Raw genomic sequence first — 19718 nt, 5'->3', positions numbered from 1 at the left:
ATTTATTAAAGGAATGTCTCCTCCCTTTGACCCCACAGATGTCCCCTCCCATTAATCCTCAAGAGGATAAAAAGGCAGCGAAAGCTAAGGTCAGTATCTCAGTCCATTCTCTGCTCTCCAAGGTACACAGACCACCTCACCAGACCTCACCATGGAAGTGTACAGATCCAGCAGCATCAGGAGCTCATCTGGTGGCTACGGAATGGGAAGCGGTTCAGCCCGCAAGTCCTTGTCTGTGTATGGTGGCGCTGGAGGCAGTGGAGTCAGAACCTCAGTTGCCTCCCGTTCCTTCAGCTCAGGAGGTGGTGCTGCTGGCTTTGGGTATGGCATGAGCACTGGAGGCATGGACCTCCATGTTGGAGCCAACGAGAAGGCCACCATGCAGAACCTAAACGATCGTCTGGCTACTTATCTGGAAAAGGTGCGCAGTTTAGAGAAGGCCAATGCTGAGCTTGAGCTGAAGATTCGCCAGTTCATGGACGGCAGGATTTCTCCCTCTGCAAGAGACTATGGGGCTTTCTATGTCACCATCTCTGACCTGCAGGGAAAGGTACGTGTGTGACTATGAAACTCTTGAATTTAATAAGACAGAGACAATGTTTGACAACTTGTACCCAACACAGATCCAAGATGCCACCAGGATCAACGGTGGAATCTATCTGTCCATTGACAACGCCAAACTTGCTGCAGATGACTTCAGGACCAAGTGAGGAACCTAGTTCTCAGACAGATTCTCTGTTCAAACTATTCGAGGATCCAAATATTCATGTGTTTCTGTCATGCAGGTATGAGAATGAGCTCGTCATGCGCCAGTCGGTGGAAGCAGATATCGCTGGTCTGAAGAGGTTGTTGGATGAGCTGACGTTGGCCAGATCAGACCTGGAGATGCAGATTGAAGGCTTAAGGGAGGAGCTGATCTACCTTAGGAAGAACCACGAGGAGGTTTGTTTTCGTCACAGCTATTTTTTTTTGTAATCAAATGGATGTTTGTTTCTAATATATTTTCATAGGAAATGGCGAACCTTAGGTTGGCAGTGGGTGGACAGGTCAGCGTGGAGGTCGATGCAAAGCCAGCTGTTGACCTGAGTGTTGTTATGCGTGATATCCGTGAGCAGTATGAGGGTGTCGCTGCAAAGAACCAACGAGACCTGGAGTTGTGGTTCCAAACCAAGGTAAGATGTCTTTTTGAAACTTGTAAACTTTAAGAAACAAAATGATTTTTTTCATCCTGAAGTCAGAAGAACTGAACAAGCAAGTGGCTGTCAGCACAGAAACCCTCCAGACCTCCAGGTCAGAGATATCCGAGGTCCGTCGTACACTGCAGAGCTTGGAAATCGAGCTCCAGTCTCAACTCAGCATGGTAATAATGGACATTTACTCTGCAGGTTTATGTAGAGTCAAGATCCTAGCTAATTTCTTTGACTTTTTATATTCTTCAGAAAGCGGCTCTGGAAGGAACTCTTTCAGAAACTGAGGCACGATACTCCATGAAACTTCAAGCCCTCCAGATGCAGGTGACCAGTCTGGAAGAACAGCTGATGGGTCTGCGTGCCGACATTGAGCACCAGAGCCAGGAGTACAAAATGCTGCTTGACATCAAGACTCGTCTGGAGCTGGAAATTGCAGAATACAGGAGACTGCTGGATGGAGAAGCGAGGTAAGAGAAGGCAGATCCCTCTTGTACAACCGTAACGTCTTTTTTGAGCTTTTGAAATAACCACATATCTCTTCTCTGAACCAAAGATCCACCTCCAGCACCAACACTAAAGTGGTCATCGTTACTGAGGAAGTTGTTGATGGCAAAGTGGTGTCTTCATCTTCCTCTACGAGCCGAACCATCTCGTAGTAACAGCAAGGGAATGACTGAGATCCGAGACCTTTGAATTCAAGAGTTATTTTGATACAATCAATGGATTGAATAAAAGGATCAAAACCTACACGTTGCTCAGTTCTTTATTATCTAAATAAAAGATATAAATCTATAAAAAAATGAAATGGCCCCATTTTTAGTGCATCAGAGGTTATGCATTTTTTCATTTATTTTTTAATAAAAACAAAGTTGTCATCGTTTGAGTGATTCACTACAGAGTTGGGTAACCTCACTATTACAGATGTCAGCACCTCACATAATTAATCAACTGTCATTATTATTTTGAACTTCGAGATGGATAGGTGGTTAAACAAGTTTCACTTGAATACAGTTTTCTGTCGAACTAGGAACATTGAAATCACTCTACACTCCAATGTTTTGGTAAATGCCCCATTGCCAAATAGCATGTCTAGGTGGAGCCGCATACTTATCAAAGGAATGTCTCCTCCTTTGACCCGATTGGTCCCCTCCCACGCCACCAAATTGAGAATAAAAGGGCAGTGACAGATGAGTTCTGCATCTCAGTCAACCCTCTGCAATCAAAGGCACAGAGACACACAACAAGACATCACCATGGAAGTGTTTGGATCCCGCAGCATCAGGAGCTCATCTAGTGGCTACCGCATGGGAGGCGGTCCAGCCCGCAAGTCCTTGTCTGTGTATGGTGGCGCTGGAGGCAGTGGAGTCAGAGCTTCAGTTGCCTCCAGTTCCTTCAGCTCAGGAGGTGGTGCTGCTGGCTTTGGCTATGGCATGAGCAGTGGAGGCATGGACCTCCATGTTGGAGCCAACGAGAAGGCCACCATGCAGAACCTGAACGACCGTCTGGCCACTTACCTGGACAAGGTGCGCAGTCTGGAGAAGGCCAATGCTGAGCTGGAGCTGAAGATCCGCCAGTTCTTGGACAGCAAGACCTCTCCCTCTGCAAGAGACTACTCTGCTTACTTTGCCACCATTTTGGACCTGCAGGGAAAGGTATGTGTGTCACGACAAAAGGCACTAAATTATTACTTTCTGTCAATATGGTAACCTTTCCTTGACACACAGATCCAGGGTGCCACCAGGCTCAACGGTGGAATCTATCTGTCCATTGACAATGCCAAACTTGCTGCAGATGACTTCAGGATGAAGTGAGAAACCTAGTCCTCAGAACGATCCTCTGTTGAAACTATTTGAGGGTCAAAATATTCATGTGTTTCTGTCATGCAGGTATGAGAATGAGCTCGCCATGCGCCTGTCAGTGGAAGCAGATATCGCTGGTCTAAAGAGAGTGTTGGATGAGCTGACGTTGGCCAGATCAGATCTGGAGATGCGGATTGAAGGCTTAAGGGAGGAGCTGATTTACCTCAAGAAGAACCACGAGGAGGTTTGTTTTTGTCACAGTTATAAGTCTGTTTAACAAGAGGATGTTTGTTTCTCACTATCACGCTTTGGCAGGAAATGGCAAACATTAGGTTGGCAGTGGGTGGACAGGTCAACGTGGAGGTTGATGCAGCGCCAGCTGTTGACCTGAGTGTTGTTATGCGTGAGATCCGTGATCAGTATGAGAGTGTCGCTGCAAAGAACCAACGCGAACTGGAGTTGTGGTTCCAGACCAAGGCAAGATCTATTTTAAAAACTTGTTAACTTTAAGTAAAAAAAACTGAACATTTTCATCCTTCAGACAGAAGAACTGAACAAAGAAGTAGCTGTCAGCACAGAAACCCTCCAGACCTCCAGGTCAGAGATTTCTGAGGTCCGTCGTACACTGCAGAGCTTGGAAATCGAGCTCCAGTCTCAACTCAGCATGGTAATAATGAACGCTTGATTTACTCTGCAGGTTTATGTAGAGTCAACTCATTTCTTTGACTTGTTACCTTCTTCAGAAAGCGGCTCTGGAAGGAACTCTTTCAGAAACTGAGGCACGATACTCCATGAAACTTCAAGCCCTCCAGATGCAGGTGACCAGTCTGGAAGAACAGCTGATGGGTCTGCGTGCCGACATTGAGCACCAGAGCCAAGAGTACAAAATGCTGCTTGACATCAAGACTCGTCTGGAGCTGGAAATTGCAGAATACAGGAGACTGCTGGACGGAGAAGCGAGGTAAGAGAAGGAAGAATGGGGTTCTGCAAACATAACTTCTTTGTGAGGTTTTTAAATAACCACGTCTCCTCTCTGAACTACAGATCCACCTCCACCTCCACCTCCACCACCAGGACCAAAGTGGTCATCGTCGAGGAAGTTGTTGATGGAAAAGTGGTGTCTTCATCTTCCTCCAGAAGCCATACCCTCTCAAAGTAACAACGGGGAAAAACTGAGATCTGAGACTTTTGAACAAGAGTTCCGTTGATAAAATCACTGGACTAAATAAAAGTCTCTAAACTTACCTGTTCTCTGCTCCTTTATTATTGAGATGTAATAATGCATAAATAATTTAAAAAAATGTCATAATCTGATATCAGAAATGTGCTACTTTATCTGGCTTCATCTAAAGGCCCATGTTGTATAGAATCATGTTTTACAGGACTAACATCAGTGGAACAGATTCTATCAAGCTAACATAAGGGCCTGACTTTTGGCATGCACATTGTACAGAACCCCTCTGGCCCCTTTCACAGGTGGTTAGCCCATAGGAAGGGCTTCGCGCTAAATGTCAGTGCACACTTCTTCTGGTGTGACACTACAAGTTTACTTCCTGTTTGTTGGTCAAAAACTTGAGAACCAACAACATCCATAAACTCAGGTGATGTTGAAAAAAGTGTTCTGGATGAGTATACAGGTGGGTATCTGGCTAAACTCAAAGCAAAATAAGTTTTAAAAAAACTAGCAAAACATAAAAAAAAATGATATCCCAGAACCAACAAAAGATTATGTACACCTCAAAAACAGCGGAATATAAACAGATTAAATACGACAGTCTGTATGTCTCCTGTTTGAACTTTCCCCACACGCATAGGAATTTGAATTCCGTGCCACAGTTCAAGTACTAGTGATATATTTGTATACGAACATAAATAACAAGTGAACAAAAAAAAGGCAAAGCAGCTGATTTACGATTTTGTCATGGAAACGCACACTCAAACACTCAAATTCATGTCAGATACAGCATGTTAATACTTGCTCAGATGAAGCAAATACTCAAGGTAAAGGGTTCTTTTTTTTTCTTTTCATATTTCTATCAATAAAGTTGTGGATATTTTGCGCCTCTTTTCACTTTAAACATTAACTGCAGCTGTCCACTGAAAGGTAGATAAGAACAGAGGGATTTCTGTGAACTCCAAGAGGAAGTAAGATGATAAATAACTTAGTGACACAACAGAAGAGGGTGAGGCTCGGTTCTGTGTCAGGGCCTGATAAGGAGAATTTCTCAAGAACATTCCTAAATGACACAAACAGTGGTTAATTTTTAATTAAAAAGGGTTCCGCTGTAGTCAAAGCAGTCATTTGCATTTTACACTTTTCTGTCTGAAGATTGTTTGTTCTCATGATGCTTCTGCAGGTTGTATCAGGTTTCCTCCCTCAGTACAAAATCATAGAGAGATTCCTTGGTTACTTTCTTAGCGCACCTAGACATACTTTGAACTATACAAGCAATAACACTCTACCTTTTTCATTATCTTCATCCCAATTCCTCCATACTTATGTAACGTCCCTCTTGTATTGACGCCTCGACATAATTAATTGCTCTGAAAAAAAAAAAAAACTTACATAAGTCTATATAATTTAGGTTTGTTTTTTATAGCGGAGGTTATAAGTCTCACAGCTGCTGCCTGACGTCTAAACTCATTGAAACACATTGCAAGTATCATTGAGCATGTGCAAGATTTAGGCTGATGGCCTAGCAAGTTTGATGAAGAACCAGTTAAACTATAGATTTGTACCTAAACCATTCCTCAGGTCGAGGCTTTAATACAGGATAGACTTTACAGATTAAAAGTATGGAGGTATTTGGATGTTTTTAAGTGTCTCTTTGGACCAAGATGAAGACACAGCTAGCCCAGCAACTAGCCTAGCAGCTAGCCTTTCTAGCGTCTGCCAAAAGGATTCTAAAATATAGACTTTTTTTAAAATATTTTCCAGAATACTTCCTCAAGTCAAGGCTTCAATACACATTACAGACGAGCAGCTTTTTGGACGAAGACAACTGAGCTCCAGTCGCTACATTAAAATGAACAAACATTTTCTTTCTATAACTCTAAAAGAGAACAGATTACTCTGAAAATAATACCAACCCTTGATTTAAGTGTTTATTTGTCTCAGAGTAATAGGAACTTATGTTGCACTAGAAAGGCGCATTACAAAGATCTATAACTTACTTACTTACTTACTTACTTACTTACTTACTTACTTACTTATATTGAACTTCCTCCATGTTCCTCTTCATCAGACTTTATTTTCTGGCTCGGTACATTACCAACCTTTTTTTTCACTCTCTAACAGCTTTAACACTTTTGCATGTGCTTTAAGTTAAGAGATTCAGTGTTGGTGTTGTATTTTATATGAAAAGACAAATAAAAACGACAAATTTGAAGTGGGACCTGGTTCCAACCATCAAATATGGACTTCCAAACAAAATGTCCTGAATGGTGTTAGGAGCAATAATGAATGTTTTTCCAACAACTCAACTCAAAATTGTGGGTCTTGACTGGAGATATTGTCCATTTCTTTGCTTAAGCCTCTTAGTAATATGAGCAATTCTGGTAAATGTTAGTTGTTGTTGTTTTGGTCAAACAGTTGTTTTCTTTCCTTTGTACACATATAACCTGTTTCATATTGCATGTTGGTTGAGTTTTAACAAGGTAATGCAGCAGTTTTTCTCAACCTTTATCTTTCTATTTGGTTATAATTTCTATTTCTTTTGTGTTAAGGAAATGGTATGTATTTTTAAGCACTTTTGAAAGACGCACTTGGAAAAGTTAAAGTCCAAATTGCAGCTCGGTCACGACGTTTGGAAGAACACCTGCAATACTGATATGTGAAGGTAGACATGGAATTCACTGCGTGGTATTTATTAAGTGTTATCATGTTCATGGGACATCAGCCCACAGTCTGGCTGGTCTCGACCACTTTGCCGTCCACGAGCGTCTCCACCACCGTGATGACTTTGGTGATCACTGAAGAGGGAAAGAAAAGTCAACGAACTGGTTCATGAAGCTCCAGAAGGTCCTCGAGTGACTGAAAATGTTTACCTTTCTTTGTTCTGGTGTTGACGGAGGGATAGGAAAAAAAAAAAAAAAAAGGTTAGAGGAGTTCATGTTGACACTTGTCGTTCGAAACAGTTTGTGTTTCTTCTCACGTTTGATCCTCCCCGTCCAGCAGACGTCTGTACTCCGCGATCTCCAGCTCCAGTCGGGTCTTCAGGTCCAGCAGCATGTCGTACTCTTGCTTGTTGGACACGATGTTGGCCTGGATCTGCGAGAGCTGATCCTCCAGTGCGGACACCTGGTTCTGCAGAGCGGCTAGCTGAGATGCGTAGCGGGCCTGAGTTTCCGCCAGAGTTCCTTCCAGTGAAGCTTTCTGTTTGGGTCACAGACGGAGGAGGATACTCAGAGCCACACGAGTGATTGTGTCGGTATTAATGAACAATCTCAGAGAGAAAAAAAACTTTATTATCCCAGATCTAGAGACATATGTCACAGTAGAGAGTGGAATACAGGAGAGTCCGGAACTCTACTAATAGAGATTGGAATTCTACCAGGACAATCTCCAATTCTAATAGGGGAAATTCAGATTGCATTAAAATGTTTTGGAAAATAGACTAAATCATTTCATACCTAAAATTTCAAATGACTTCATGTTTTAGATATCTGATAACCCCTCTGTTAATACACATTGTAACATGTTTTTCTTGCATTTAGATGTAAAACATATGCTTTATACTACTCACTATTTTTACTCAACAATTGTAGCCCTAGTTACCTTACACCAGGGGTAGGCAACTCTCTGAGTTTAAAAAAAAAGAAAAAAAGGATAAATGTGGGAATTTTATTTTAATGTTTCGTAGCGTTTTTCCAATGATGCATGAACAATATGCAAACCTCTTCTTCCGTTTCCTTTTTTTATATTTAATACAAACTGTAAGTGTAAGACGTAACTTTGCTGACATAAGAACAACATTAGTTCTTCACTGATATAAGAACAATTATATTATATTATAATATATTAGTTCTTCAGGATCATCAGCGCAGAACTTTGACTCCTCGCGCCCCCCTCCCTCACATGTCTCACTCTTAAAGGAACAGTGACACGCAAAACAATCGTATTATCGTTATCGTATTTTCCTTTGGTTTGTTCAAAAATGTGATTTCAAATTTGTGCAGACCTGAAAAATACTTAATTACAATTAATTAAACTATAATTTCTTTCTGGCTTCATAGAAAATATTTAATTTTTTCAGCAAGTCAGTTGCAAACATGTACATTATAATAAATTAGGTTAAGTTTGATATCAAATAGTTTAGTTTTGAATTATTATCCTATTATTTTGTATTCTGCATTGTTGAAATGATAGTAGTAATAATGATGATACAATTATTATGATATATATTAACGTATATAAAACATTTTTGATTCACTAGAAGAATTCCAATCTCTACTAGATTGGAATTCCAATCTCAACTAGAAGAATCCTATCCTGGAATCCAGTCTCTACTGTGATGTATATATTTATTTTTTTTCCGATGAATTGACAATAAATCTTTTTAATATACGTATATATATTTTTAATATGTTTTAAATTGGGAAATTGGGAATCAAAACAAAATATAAAAAAACAAATATACATTCATATATTAAATATATAATGACTTTTTATGTTTAATGTTTTTTTAAATCTATTAAGTAGATTAGAAATCATTATCAAACAGTTGGTAACACTTTTCTGCATTTCCATTGTGAATCAAAAGGAAACATATTTCTAGAATAAATATATAATCATGTGGAACAGAATGTTTGTGTATACTTTTTTGTAATGGTTGTTAAAGTGATAGTTCACCCATAATTCATTAAATTCCCACATTTTCGGATCACCCACATGTTGACTAAGGGTTGGGATTTATCCATGCGCTTTTGGAGTTATGGGCAAAATCGTATGCCAGTAACACAGTCGATAGCAACACACATTTTCTTTGTCAAAAAGACAATTAAACATCCAAATACCTCCGTACTGCTCGTCTGTAATGTCCCTTTTATATTGAAGCCTCAACAAGAGAAATTGAATGAACAAGTCTTTATTTTAAGCTTTGTAGCAGATGCTAAAAGGCTAACATGCTACACAGACAGGAAACACTCCTGGTTAATATCACGAGTTCTGATTGACTACTGTCTACACGAGGAGATGCTGAATAGAAATTAGAATTATAAATAAGAAAAAGCACCGGAATCACGACCCATTGGACTGAGATGTTATACTGCTAAGTGGTTATTGGTGGCAGGTTTTCCATACAGGGCAGTGACCTTGAGTTTCTTGAAAGGAGCTCTTAAATAAAATGTATTATTATTATTATAGAACTATGGGTTGAACTGTCAATTTAAGTGGCTTATATGAAGTTTATACCCAGTTTTATAATACTTAAGTGTTTATTAATGGTTGACTTACCATGCTCAAATGAGACTGCAGTTCAATCTGCAGTCTCTGAAGGGTGCTCTTCAGATCTTTGATTTCTGTGCGTGATGTGGACAGAACCTCTGTGTGTGTGCTGACTTCGGCCTCCAGACCTGAGATCTGGAACAGATGAAGGAAGGCTGTGAGCAACGGGCGATAACGAACCAGAGCGCGTGAGCCTTCAAGATCATCTTCTTACCTTGTTCTGGTACCAGTCCTCCAGCTCTCTGCGGTTCTTGGCGATGGAGTTCTCGTACTGCCCTCTGATCTCCTTCATGGCCTCGTTCAGGTCTTGAGAGGGAGAGGCATCCACGGACACGTTGACCTGTCCTCCCATCTGGCTTCTCAGCATAGCCATCTCCTGCAGAGGAGCAACAAAATAATGAATCTTCTCATCTTCAACGCAGCCCTGAAGACTTCTGGAAGACTTTTAAGCTCCAACATAGTATTGGCTCACGATGGGGCCTGATTGAAAACATCTTAAACTCGTCGATTCCTTCTGTAGACCTCATCTTGTCATCCTCACCTCCTCGTGGTTCCTCTTCAGCATGATCAGTTCTTCCTTCAAGCCCTCCAGCTGACTCTCCAAATCCATCCTGGCGATGTTCAAGTCGTCCAGAACCTTCCTCAGCCCAGCGATGTCGGCATCCACCGCCAACCTGATGGCCAGCTCACTCTCATACCTGTGGAGAGTAAATGGTAAATGGCTCTTACTTATATGTTTTTCTTTGCTTATGCAGCAGCCAAAGCGCTTTACACTAAGTTACGCATTCACCCATTCATACACACAATCGCACACTGATGAGAGAGCACAATGCGCCAGATCAACCATCAGGAGCATTCTTGCTCAGGGACACAAATATTTAACATCTTATTCACAGATTGATGACAAACAATACACCGTCATCAATGCAATTATAAGAGGTTTAGTTTATCCAAAATTCCAACTCCACTCATTTTCAGGGTGAGTGGAAAATGAGGGAAGTTCGAATTTTGACTAGGGGGTTGGGATTTTTTCAGAGTAATCTGACATATAGAAAACATTTTTTTTATTTTAATGTAGTGACTGGAGCTAAACAACATTAAACAAGTCTATATTTTATGCGCGTTTGTACTCTGGGTAAATAGCTTACACCTGGTAATTACCTAGTTTCCAGATGGAGATCTCCAGAGGGATGAATAAAGTATCTTATCTAAACATCGCCAGCGCTTCCAGTGTAGTAGACAGTCGACTGTGTGCGCTCTGGAAGCGGTTGCGATGTTTACCTGGAGTACTTTCAAAGTACTTCCTGATTAACCTTCTGCCACAAACAAGCGTAAAATATAGACTATTTTTCCAGGAACAATTATTCTCGTTGAGGCTTCAATACTACGTTACAGACGAGCAGTATGGAGGAATTTGGATGCATGAGGTGTCGTTTTGTCGCTAGTCCCTACATTCAAATTAACATACATTTTTGTCTATAATTCATATTAAGACAATAATCTCAATCCTAAATCAACATGAGGGTGAGTAGAAAATGAGTGAAGTTTGAATTTTGGGTGAACTATCACTTTGAATAGGGTCTTATAATAAACATTAAAATATCTTCCCACACTCACTTCATTTTAAAGTCATCAGCAGCGAGTTTGGCGTTGTCGATATCCAAAATCGTTTTGGCGTTGAGCCTGGCTGCAACCCGGATCTGTCAACAATTGCAAATACATAACTGTCAAACTGCCAGTCTGGCGCTCCCCCTGTGTGTGTCTGCCTATGTCAAGAATGAAGATCTTCTGTGGTGATTGTACAGTAGAAGGAATTTCCCCCTGATAAAGATGTCGCCCTGATGAGATAAGACCCGCCCACGTCCTCTCACCTTGTCCTTCAAGTCGGCGATGATGGCGAAGAACCTGCTGTGGTCGTGTGTGACGATTGTGCGGCTGGCATACCATTCGCGGATCTGCTTGTCCAGGCGGTCGTTCTCCTTTTCCAGGGTGCGTACCTTCTGCAGGTAAGAGGACAAACGGTCGTTCAGGTTCTGCATGGTGGCCTTCTCGTTGGCGCTGACGTGGAGGTCCAGTCCATCTGCCAGGTCGAAAGGCTTGTAGGTGTTCCCGTTTGTGGAGATGCGAGTGCCGCGTCCGCCGGCTCCACCGTAGACACTCATGGTCCTCTGGCCGTAAGATCTGAGAGACATGATGGGAGGTCTGGATCTGGACAAGTCAAGGACTGGATCTGCAGTTGAAGGCATCAACAGTCATCCAGGTTATATAGTGGCCGCACGAAAAAGGAAGGAGGAGCCCAGGATTGCTCATGAAAGAGAGGAATGCAACGAGCCCCTAACTCATCTCAAGCGTAACATTAACACTGGTATGGTGGGTAGTGGGCTCAGCCACCATGTCTACAGGTCAAACCCGTGATTCCACATTTCCGTTCGAAAAACATTCTTTGAATCTTGCACCACATGTGTAATTTTCACATTCCTGCTGCGTCCATACGCAGACACTGTCACCGATCATAATTCGGCACCATGGGACAAAACCATCCATGACAGAATTAACTGAAGTATTTACCTTTCTCTCTTCCCACCGCAGTGACGGAACTGACACCTGCCAGTGACAATTTCATCACAGTGGGTCTTAGAAGGTTGAAAATGTCAGTAAAAATAGACATTCTTGTCACAATAAGAAGGTGTGATGGAGACCAAAAGCTCAACCCCGAATATATACGTCTAAATATGATTTCATCTCGATTTAGTTTTACACTTTTGTCAAGACAATCGATTTAAGATAGTCAAGAAGTTTTCACCTGAATAAACGAAATGTTTAGTTTTGGTTTCTTTTACCAATAGAATTATAATGAAATCAATTAAGGAAAAATTGCTTCAAATGGGCCTGTGCGATATTTTCTCATTTGAATACGTATTTATGTGTTTATTTGACTGTATTCATGTATTTATTGATGTTTGTATGGATGGATGTGTTATTGTTGCTGGACAAAATAATTTATTTTCCGGTGTATCAATAAAGTTCAATCTATTTATCTTTATAATACAGCTGCTGGTAATAGGGAGCTTGATTTCTCCACCACGGTAGTTGACCATGTGTGACAGAGAGGTGAAGGTGGAGACATTGTACTATTGTGAAATGTTTTCACGTCGATTTGTGTTGTAAAAAAAAGCTCATTCAAACTTTGGACCCAGTTTTTTAAAAGTTGCTGGATTTGGGCAGTTGTTCGACGTTGCTGGAGGACCAGGTTAAGTTTCAAGCAATAAAGTTCCGATTTTTTTAAAATATATATCATTTGATCAATTTTGATGAATCTTCCTTGATGCAATTTCTCTTTTAGCTTAAAATACAAAAGATTTATAGATATTTATAGACATTTTCGATAGTTTTCTTGGTTACAAGAAAAAGTTCTATAGTCAATAGCTTTAGCATTTTACTACAAACTAAAGTTCTTCAAGGCATTACATGAATTATTTCTAGCTGCATAAACATTGTTTAGGAAAACAAGAGTAAAACTTGGGTTTTTTCACTGTTTCTATCTGTTTAAGCGAGATCAACCTAATGATTTGCTACATCAGATAAGAAACCAGACGACAGACGAAACTTTGTGCAGCTGCGGGACGTTTGCGTTCCTGAGGCTGACAGTGGCGACAGGCGAAGATGATTTATCTTTTCTCGACTCTGTCTGAACAAAACCATTATTAAAAAACACCATTGAAAACTGGAGAGTAATGTCAATCAGTTTTGACATTAGCGAAAAGGCAACTAATGTGTTGACATACTGTCTGTGTGTCTTCAATGGATCTATATTTTTTTACTCATCAGTATGTGTCTGTGTTTATAAAAAACTTTCTTTTCATTTAAATATTGACATTAGAAAATTATCTTAAGCCCCGCACACTGAAAACACTTTGATTTTATAGACTTTAATCTGGTTTACAATAACCACACCCACTCTGCTGTGATTGGTCAAGCATCAAGGTTTGTCACGCGGCGTCATTGATCCCGGAAGTCTCCACCTCCAAGGGACTCGTTGTATAAACAAAGGGGACGTGGTTACAGCAGGCTGGAGTAGAAGTGAAGCCATTATTGCGTTATTAATAATGGGTTTTAGATCATTTAAAATGGAAAGTTTAAAATGGCATACAACAATCTTTCCATGAGTTACAATCATCGATTTCATAGTCTGTTGGGCCACCACTTCTGCATACGTCACACAATCACTTCTAAAAGATTTCACTCAACATCATAACATTTAAATGTGGAATTTTAGAGACATTCATAACTATAACGTGTATATGCCATTTTCAAAGATGACAGTTTGTGATGCTATAAATCAGCTCTTCGACTAAGTTATAATCGTTGAATGTCTGAGATGTCTTCTCGAAGATATGCACAAGTACACCTTAAAACTTCACAACAACTCAATGAAGACTTTTAGAGGAATCAATAATTCAATCAGTATATTTGAACCATCTTAGTCATTGGTCCCCAAACTACGAACCACGTTTGGCCGGCCCCCTGAACAATACCAGAGACACATTTAGATTATTCATTTTCATAAACAGTGTGTCAACAAACTAGATGACCCCCCCCCCCACCTATTTATGGAGGGATAAATAATAATATATTAATATAATAATAATAATAAATAAAAATCAATGTTGTTATATTCTACATGTACCAACATTTTGTTGCTCTCTAAGAAGGTTTGGTTTTAAAGTTTGAAAGAAGTTTGAAAGAAAAAAATGTTTAGGGATGTAAATATCGATATCTTTCAAATCAGACTTTTTTGTTATTGTTTAAATCATAAATATTGTCATATATTTCCTTCCTTTTTTCTGTGAATAACCCAAAGAGGCTTATTTTATTATTATTTATTTATTTAATAGTATTGTTATTTATTATGTTATATGTGTTAATGTGTGGCTTTCTGGAAAGCAATATTTTATGTCTAGGCACCGTCACAGTTTTTCTGTTACCAACTGACCCCGCCCCTGATCAGAGAAGGGAAATGTCATGTGGCCCTTAGGGGAAAAAGTTTATGGACCCCTGATCTCATCTGACATTGTCAAAGATGACATGTGTATGATGCTATAACTGCTATAAAAGTGAGAAAACCTGTAAAGCGTATATACTGACGAATATATAAATGGTTTTCTTCATAAACTTCATGACACTCAAATCCGACTCTTGTCATTTTCCGAAACTTCTGCTGCTTGGTGGAATCTGAGACAACAATCATGTCTGGACAAAGATGTTGAAAAAAAAATGTTGATGTAATACTGGGAGGGAACTTCAGTTTTCTGGCCAAGTCTACTTCAAGTTGACAGCCGTTGGTGGAGGTGACGAGGCTGAACTTCGCCTCAGGTGGTACACAGTGGTCCCTCGTTAAATTATCCACAAAAGATGAAATTCGCGAAGTAATTAGCTTTATTATTTACAATTATTATACATGTTTTAAGGCCGTAAAAAAAACCTGAACACACACTTTTATACACTTTTCTCAGACAGGCATTAACATCTTCTCACAGTTCTCTCTTATTTAAACCCTCTCAAAGTTCAAGCCTTGGCAGATTAAAAAAAATAAGTACAATATTAGTCAATGAGACCAAAGATCAAAACCTGTATTCAAGCCCAAACATTTTGAACAGATGTAATTTGAATAATCAATCTAAGTTTGAAACCTAAGAAATTATTACCAGTAACTTATGTGTATTTCAAGGTTTCTCAAAGCACATAAAACGTTTTTTTTTAGTACTTTAATTATTTCAACAACTGAAAATATATATTTTTTGCAAGCTTTGGTCGGTAGTGGCCTTTGCTGGTGTTGATGGCGGTGGAGATGCTGCTCCAAGCACCTGGTTGTGGCGCCATCGATAGCGCTAATCTCCAAGGGCTTTTGGACAGCTTCTGAGAAGGTAAGTAAGTAAGTAAGTAATTTTTCCAGACCAGGGTCACAAAGCGCTTAAACCATCAAAATAATATTCAATAAAGTATATACTTTTAAGGTCAAGATAAAACTGATAACACAACAGGAGTTCCAGAAAATCAAGGAAAAGCCTGAACAAAGTACCAAGTACTGACTCAACCCTGGAATCTTATCATCAGGAGCAATTACCAGAGTTTCAGTTTTGTCCACATTTAGCTGCAAAGTGTTTTCACTCAGCCATTGTTTGATTTCTAGCAAACAATTGACTAAGCTGTTCAGCCTCTGGGGCTCAGTTGGATCAAAAGAGCAGTAGAGCTGGATGTCATCAGGAAATCTCTGAATTATTTTACCGAGGGGAATCAAGTACAGCAAAAACAATAAAGGACCCAGAACAGAACCTTGAGGGACTTCACACAACATATCTGCCGATTCAGACCTCATTTGATATGCAGATACACTAAAACTGCGCCCAGAAAGGTAAGATGAGAACCATTCTAACACAGACCCAGATAGTCCCACTTCATCCCTCAGTCTTCTCAGCAGGATCTGGTGATCAACTGTGTCAAAGGCTGAGGACAGATCCAAGAGAACCAGAACAGTGAATTTACCCGAGTCACCCGACATCAGGATGTCCCTGCTCAGACACCAGCTTTTCCAAGATCTTGGACAAGAAAGGGAGCTCAGAAATAGGCCTGAAATTACTGAGGTCAGTTGGGTCTAAGCCTGACTTTTTGAGCAGAGGCTCCACAATGGCATGTTTAAATGCATTGGGAAAAACCCCTGTGGAAAGGGAGAGGTTCACCATATGGGTAACCCCGGGGCCAATTACATCAAATACTTTGATAAAAAGCCTACAAGGTAGGACGTCAGCTGAGCAAGAGGTGGGTATCATCTTGTTCACTAGTGCCGAAATATCACCCAAAGATACAGCAGTGAAGGAAGACCAAGAGGAGAAGAGGGGGAGAGATTTTCTCTTTGATCAATTTAATTTTGTCAATGAAAAATCTCTACCATGCATTGCTGTCAGGTTTACAGAAGACAGGCGTGATTTAAGTAGCAGGAGACACGAGAATTAATCGTGTCAAACAACACTTTGGGGGTTTTCTTATTTGCTGCTACCAGTTTTCTGATGTAATCAGATCTAGCAGTTTCTACAATCTCATTGTAAGAAGACATCAGATCCCTGAGGTGAAGTCTGTGCCCCTCAAGTTTAATGGACTTCCAGAGACGCTCAGTCTTTCGACAAAGTCTCTTCAGTCTCAGGAGATCTTCATTTGTCCAAGGGCACCGTTTTTTCTGAATTTTCAAGTTCGATTTAACAGGTGCCACTTGATCCAGTATTTCAACACAATGACCAGTGAAACAGTGAATCAAAATGTCCACATTTGGGCAGTCATCAAAGGAAAGAGGGTCAAACATAGCAGAAAAACTGTCTGCAGTATCGGCTGAGATGACACGCCTCTGAGACCTAACTTCCAAAGGCTTAGGTTCAGGGATAAAGTCCAGGTTAAACAAGACAAGAGAATGATCACTCAGATGGACATCATGTACAGATACATTAGTGTTAGATTAAAAATGATTATACACTTTACGTATACGCCATACTTAAATGAATGCTAAAAGATAATCAAAATATAAAGTATAAATTACTAGCTTCATCTAAGAGCTTAAATGTTTGAATACACATTCACAATCAACATTTCACTCAGACTGACACACTGTTTTCAAGACAAGCTTGGAACAGAATTAGAGACATGACACCGGTTATTTAAACGTCTGTTTGTCTGCCTTTTCACACCTTGGGTCGGGGGGGCTGGAAGACAGAAGCCCCCTTCCGAGCAAGAGGGCAAGTTAGGAAGTTTCTCAGCGGGTGATCAAGACACAGGCAACACGAAAGAACCATTTGCCCCGGAAGAGACGACCCCCTGGGCGGGACATTTTCCTTAAAAATCGCAATGTTTCTACAGCTCGAGACAGTTTCTCCTGGGACTATTGAACTGTAAAGTCGCCAGCAGAAAGCGCGCCCCATCGATCGTAAAGCTTGTATTTTGTTTGACTTGAAGCTGCAGAGTTCGTTCAGATGAATAAACTCTTCCTCTCTCTGCCAAGTCTCAGAAAGACATAATAAATCCAAATGACATCTTGTGAAAAGATCATTAAGAATAAAGGATTTATTAGTAATGGAGCGAACATTCAGAAGTCCTACATTCAGCACAGATGACGTCACTGATGACGCCGCGTCACTGACAGGCACGCAGAGCGGGATCTTTTGAAGACCTGACCTGTACTCCAGACCTACTCGATCGCTTGTGGAAATCGCTCGGTACCCGAGAGATCAAACGATATTCCACAGAGTCCGAGTCGATGAGAAGTGATGGAGGAAACACACTAACGGGACGTTGGTAACTGTCGCGAGTGAAGTCCTCCATCGACTCTCTGATGTTGAAAAGAGCATTACGATCATAGATCCGTGATGCTTGAGACATATCTTTAGTGATATGAGCATAATATCCGGACAAGTAGTCGTTAAAACGACTGTTTTTGGCAATTATTGCAAGAGCTCACGTTTAAGCAGCCGATCAAACGCACCGGAAGCGGAACTCAAGGTGTTCCAGGGGGCCCAATCCTGAGCAGCGGGGACAGGATAGCGTCTCTGTTTTACCCCAGACTTGGAGGTTTGCAGTGCTTGGAAGGACATCATTAACAGCCTGGACTGAAAACCAGATGAGATGGAAGTCTGCTTTCCAGATGTTGGACCAGGTGATTTTCCATTGCATACTGTTCTCCCATTTAGTCCACCCTCCTTGCTGCCCCACTCCAACCATCCTGCTGGCTCGTACTTTCTACACGCCTGCCCGCACTTGCTCCTGGATCAGATTGCCCTGGACATTGTCAACTCTGGTTGATGGAAGGTAGCCAACTCAGCTATGTCTAGGGCTTTGGCTTCACTCCATTTCCTGCCTGTTTGCACCTGGATACCAGCTGATGCTACCTTAGGATCTCTGGATTGTCCGTACTGCAATGCTTCCCGTGTTCTGGAAACCATGAACTCTTCAGTGAGGCCACTAATTGAATAGCTGCTGATCTTTCTCTCCATGCCCTCAACTGTTGTAATAGACATACACTAGCAGAGGCCACAGGGCATTAACTGGCTTTTCTGAGATGGTTGGGATGGTGGCTCCAGACAAACGTATCTTTGCCCAGGTGATGAGCTTCTCTATGCCTTGGAAAACCCAGTCGTTGTGACAAGATACTGAAGAAAATCTTGCCTTCAACACAGTGAGATGGTTCCAAACTGACTAATGTCCTTGGAGTCCTCTTCCTTAAGGATCCACAAACCTTCAGAACACCTCCACTGGTTGGCAACTTTGCCCCTGCGCCAGATCACCCTCAGGATCTTCCACAGGTTACAAAAGAGTTGTGGGCAGCACTTGTAAACAGTGTATGGGACTCCACTGGGGCCTGGGGCTGACGCAGTTCTGGCTCCTTTCACCACCTCCTGAACCTCTGCTCAGGTAGGCACCCTCGTAGCAAAATCCACTGATGGTAGTTGTGGGCTGACGAGGGCCCTCTGCGGCAGAAGCTCCAGTTTGCTCTCTGGGTTGCTCAAAACGTCGCTGAGCAAGCTAGGCTGCCAATGCGCTTATCCCTCATGCGCTTCTTGGTGAAAGGAGATGAAAGCGGTGTTCTTTCTTGCTCTTTCCTTCCCCGCCTTCAGTGCTACTCTGCCCTGCGTAGCGTCATGAGCTTCTTCCTGAAGATGTTGCGAAGCTCGACAAGTGGTTACTTTTTGTCCTCGCTAGCCACCTCACGCTGTTGTCTGAGGCTTCGAAGTTCCTGACGCAGTTTGTGGATCTGGCTGGCTCTATTGTTCATAGTTTAGCTGGACTTACTGCTCTAAATGTGGCCAAAGCTCTCAGCTACGTAGCTCACTATGATTGCAGTCATTTTCTCGAGCCGCCGGTTAAATTCCCCCTTAATTGTGGTTTCCAAGATCTTGGTCACCTCAGTGTCAAACTGGCCACACTGACTGGCTCTTAGCCTATATAACTTTAAATAAGGATAGAGTCATATTTTGTTGCTTAATGAATTATGGGATATTCCAGATTTTAAGAAATGGTCTATATTCTTGGTTTAAAAAATGGGAAATAAAAATATGACATTGAAGCGTGAATTATATAATTCACACATTTAATGTATCACTTTTGATCATTTAAATTACAAAATGAGAAGCTCTTGCACCAGACACAGACTCTGAATGGTTTTGAACTGCAAGAGGAAATAACCTTTGGCAAACATGCCACATAAAGTACCATAAACAACACTTGAACAACCATCATTTGTAAGAG

At 41.0% G+C, this 19718-nt stretch overlaps 3 protein-coding genes across 3 annotated transcripts; 2 read left to right on the top strand and 1 right to left on the bottom strand.

The window, feature by feature from the left end:
- Positions 1 to 108: 108 nt before the first annotated feature.
- Positions 109 to 1937, top strand: LOC148089271 (keratin, type I cytoskeletal 13-like). The gene is made up of 6 exons (XM_087805076.1): positions 109 to 550; positions 624 to 706; positions 786 to 942; positions 1011 to 1172; positions 1235 to 1360; positions 1440 to 1937. The coding sequence occupies exons 1-6, from the start codon at positions 152 to 154 to the stop codon at positions 1659 to 1661; spliced, it is 1149 nt and encodes a 382-aa protein (XP_087661202.1). The 5' UTR covers positions 109 to 151; the 3' UTR covers positions 1662 to 1937.
- A 445-nt stretch (positions 1938 to 2382) lies between these two features.
- On the top strand, positions 2383 to 4233 carry LOC148089270 (keratin, type I cytoskeletal 13-like). The gene is made up of 7 exons (XM_087805004.1): positions 2383 to 2842; positions 2915 to 2997; positions 3077 to 3233; positions 3305 to 3466; positions 3531 to 3656; positions 3733 to 3950; positions 4034 to 4233. The coding sequence occupies exons 1-7, from the start codon at positions 2444 to 2446 to the stop codon at positions 4146 to 4148; spliced, it is 1260 nt and encodes a 419-aa protein (XP_087661130.1). The 5' UTR covers positions 2383 to 2443; the 3' UTR covers positions 4149 to 4233.
- Positions 4234 to 6840: 2607 nt separating this feature from the next.
- On the bottom strand, positions 6841 to 11680 carry krt98 (keratin 98). Its single transcript, XM_087805133.1, has 6 exons — positions 11306 to 11680; positions 11052 to 11134; positions 9976 to 10132; positions 9649 to 9810; positions 9444 to 9569; positions 6841 to 7364 (listed from the first exon to the last, which is right to left on the bottom strand). The coding sequence occupies exons 1-6, from the start codon at positions 11678 to 11680 to the stop codon at positions 7140 to 7142; spliced, it is 1128 nt and encodes a 375-aa protein (XP_087661259.1). The 3' UTR covers positions 6841 to 7139.
- Between the last annotated feature and the right edge of the window lie 8038 nt (positions 11681 to 19718).

Source organism: Callionymus lyra, chromosome 1 (assembly GCF_982586985.1).
Source record: "Callionymus lyra chromosome 1, fCalLyr1.hap1.1, whole genome shotgun sequence".
In the NCBI taxonomy this organism is placed as follows: domain Eukaryota; kingdom Metazoa; phylum Chordata; class Actinopteri; order Syngnathiformes; family Callionymidae; genus Callionymus; species Callionymus lyra.
The sequence above is the reverse complement of the archived record's forward strand: the minus strand, read 5'-3'. Positions and strand labels throughout refer to the sequence as shown.

What these genes read in the sequence shown, in the direction of transcription:
- LOC148089271 (XM_087805076.1), top strand. Translation starts at nt 152, where the DNA reads ATGGAAGTGTACAGATCCAGCAGCATCAGGAGCTCATCTGGTGGCTAC. An exon ending in TCTCTGACCTGCAGGGAAAG is followed by an intron (nt 551 to 623) that starts GTACGTGTGTGA and finishes TACCCAACACAG; the next exon opens with ATCCAAGATGCCACCAGGAT. An exon ending in TTAGGAAGAACCACGAGGAG is followed by an intron (nt 943 to 1,010) that starts GTTTGTTTTCGT and finishes ATATTTTCATAG; the next exon opens with GAAATGGCGAACCTTAGGTT.
- LOC148089270 (XM_087805004.1), top strand. Translation starts at nt 2,444, where the DNA reads ATGGAAGTGTTTGGATCCCGCAGCATCAGGAGCTCATCTAGTGGCTAC. An exon ending in TCAAGAAGAACCACGAGGAG is followed by an intron (nt 3,234 to 3,304) that starts GTTTGTTTTTGT and finishes ACGCTTTGGCAG; the next exon opens with GAAATGGCAAACATTAGGTT. An exon ending in AGTTGTGGTTCCAGACCAAG is followed by an intron (nt 3,467 to 3,530) that starts GCAAGATCTATT and finishes TTCATCCTTCAG; the next exon opens with ACAGAAGAACTGAACAAAGA.
- krt98 (XM_087805133.1), bottom strand. Translation starts at nt 11,680, where the DNA reads ATGCCTTCAACTGCAGATCCAGTCCTTGACTTGTCCAGATCCAGACCT. An exon ending in GCTGATGACTTTAAAATGAA is followed by an intron (nt 10,133 to 11,051) that starts GTGAGTGTGGGA and finishes TACTCTCCACAG; the next exon opens with GTATGAGAGTGAGCTGGCCA. An exon ending in TGAAGAGGAACCACGAGGAG is followed by an intron (nt 9,811 to 9,975) that starts GTGAGGATGACA and finishes GCTCCTCTGCAG; the next exon opens with GAGATGGCTATGCTGAGAAG.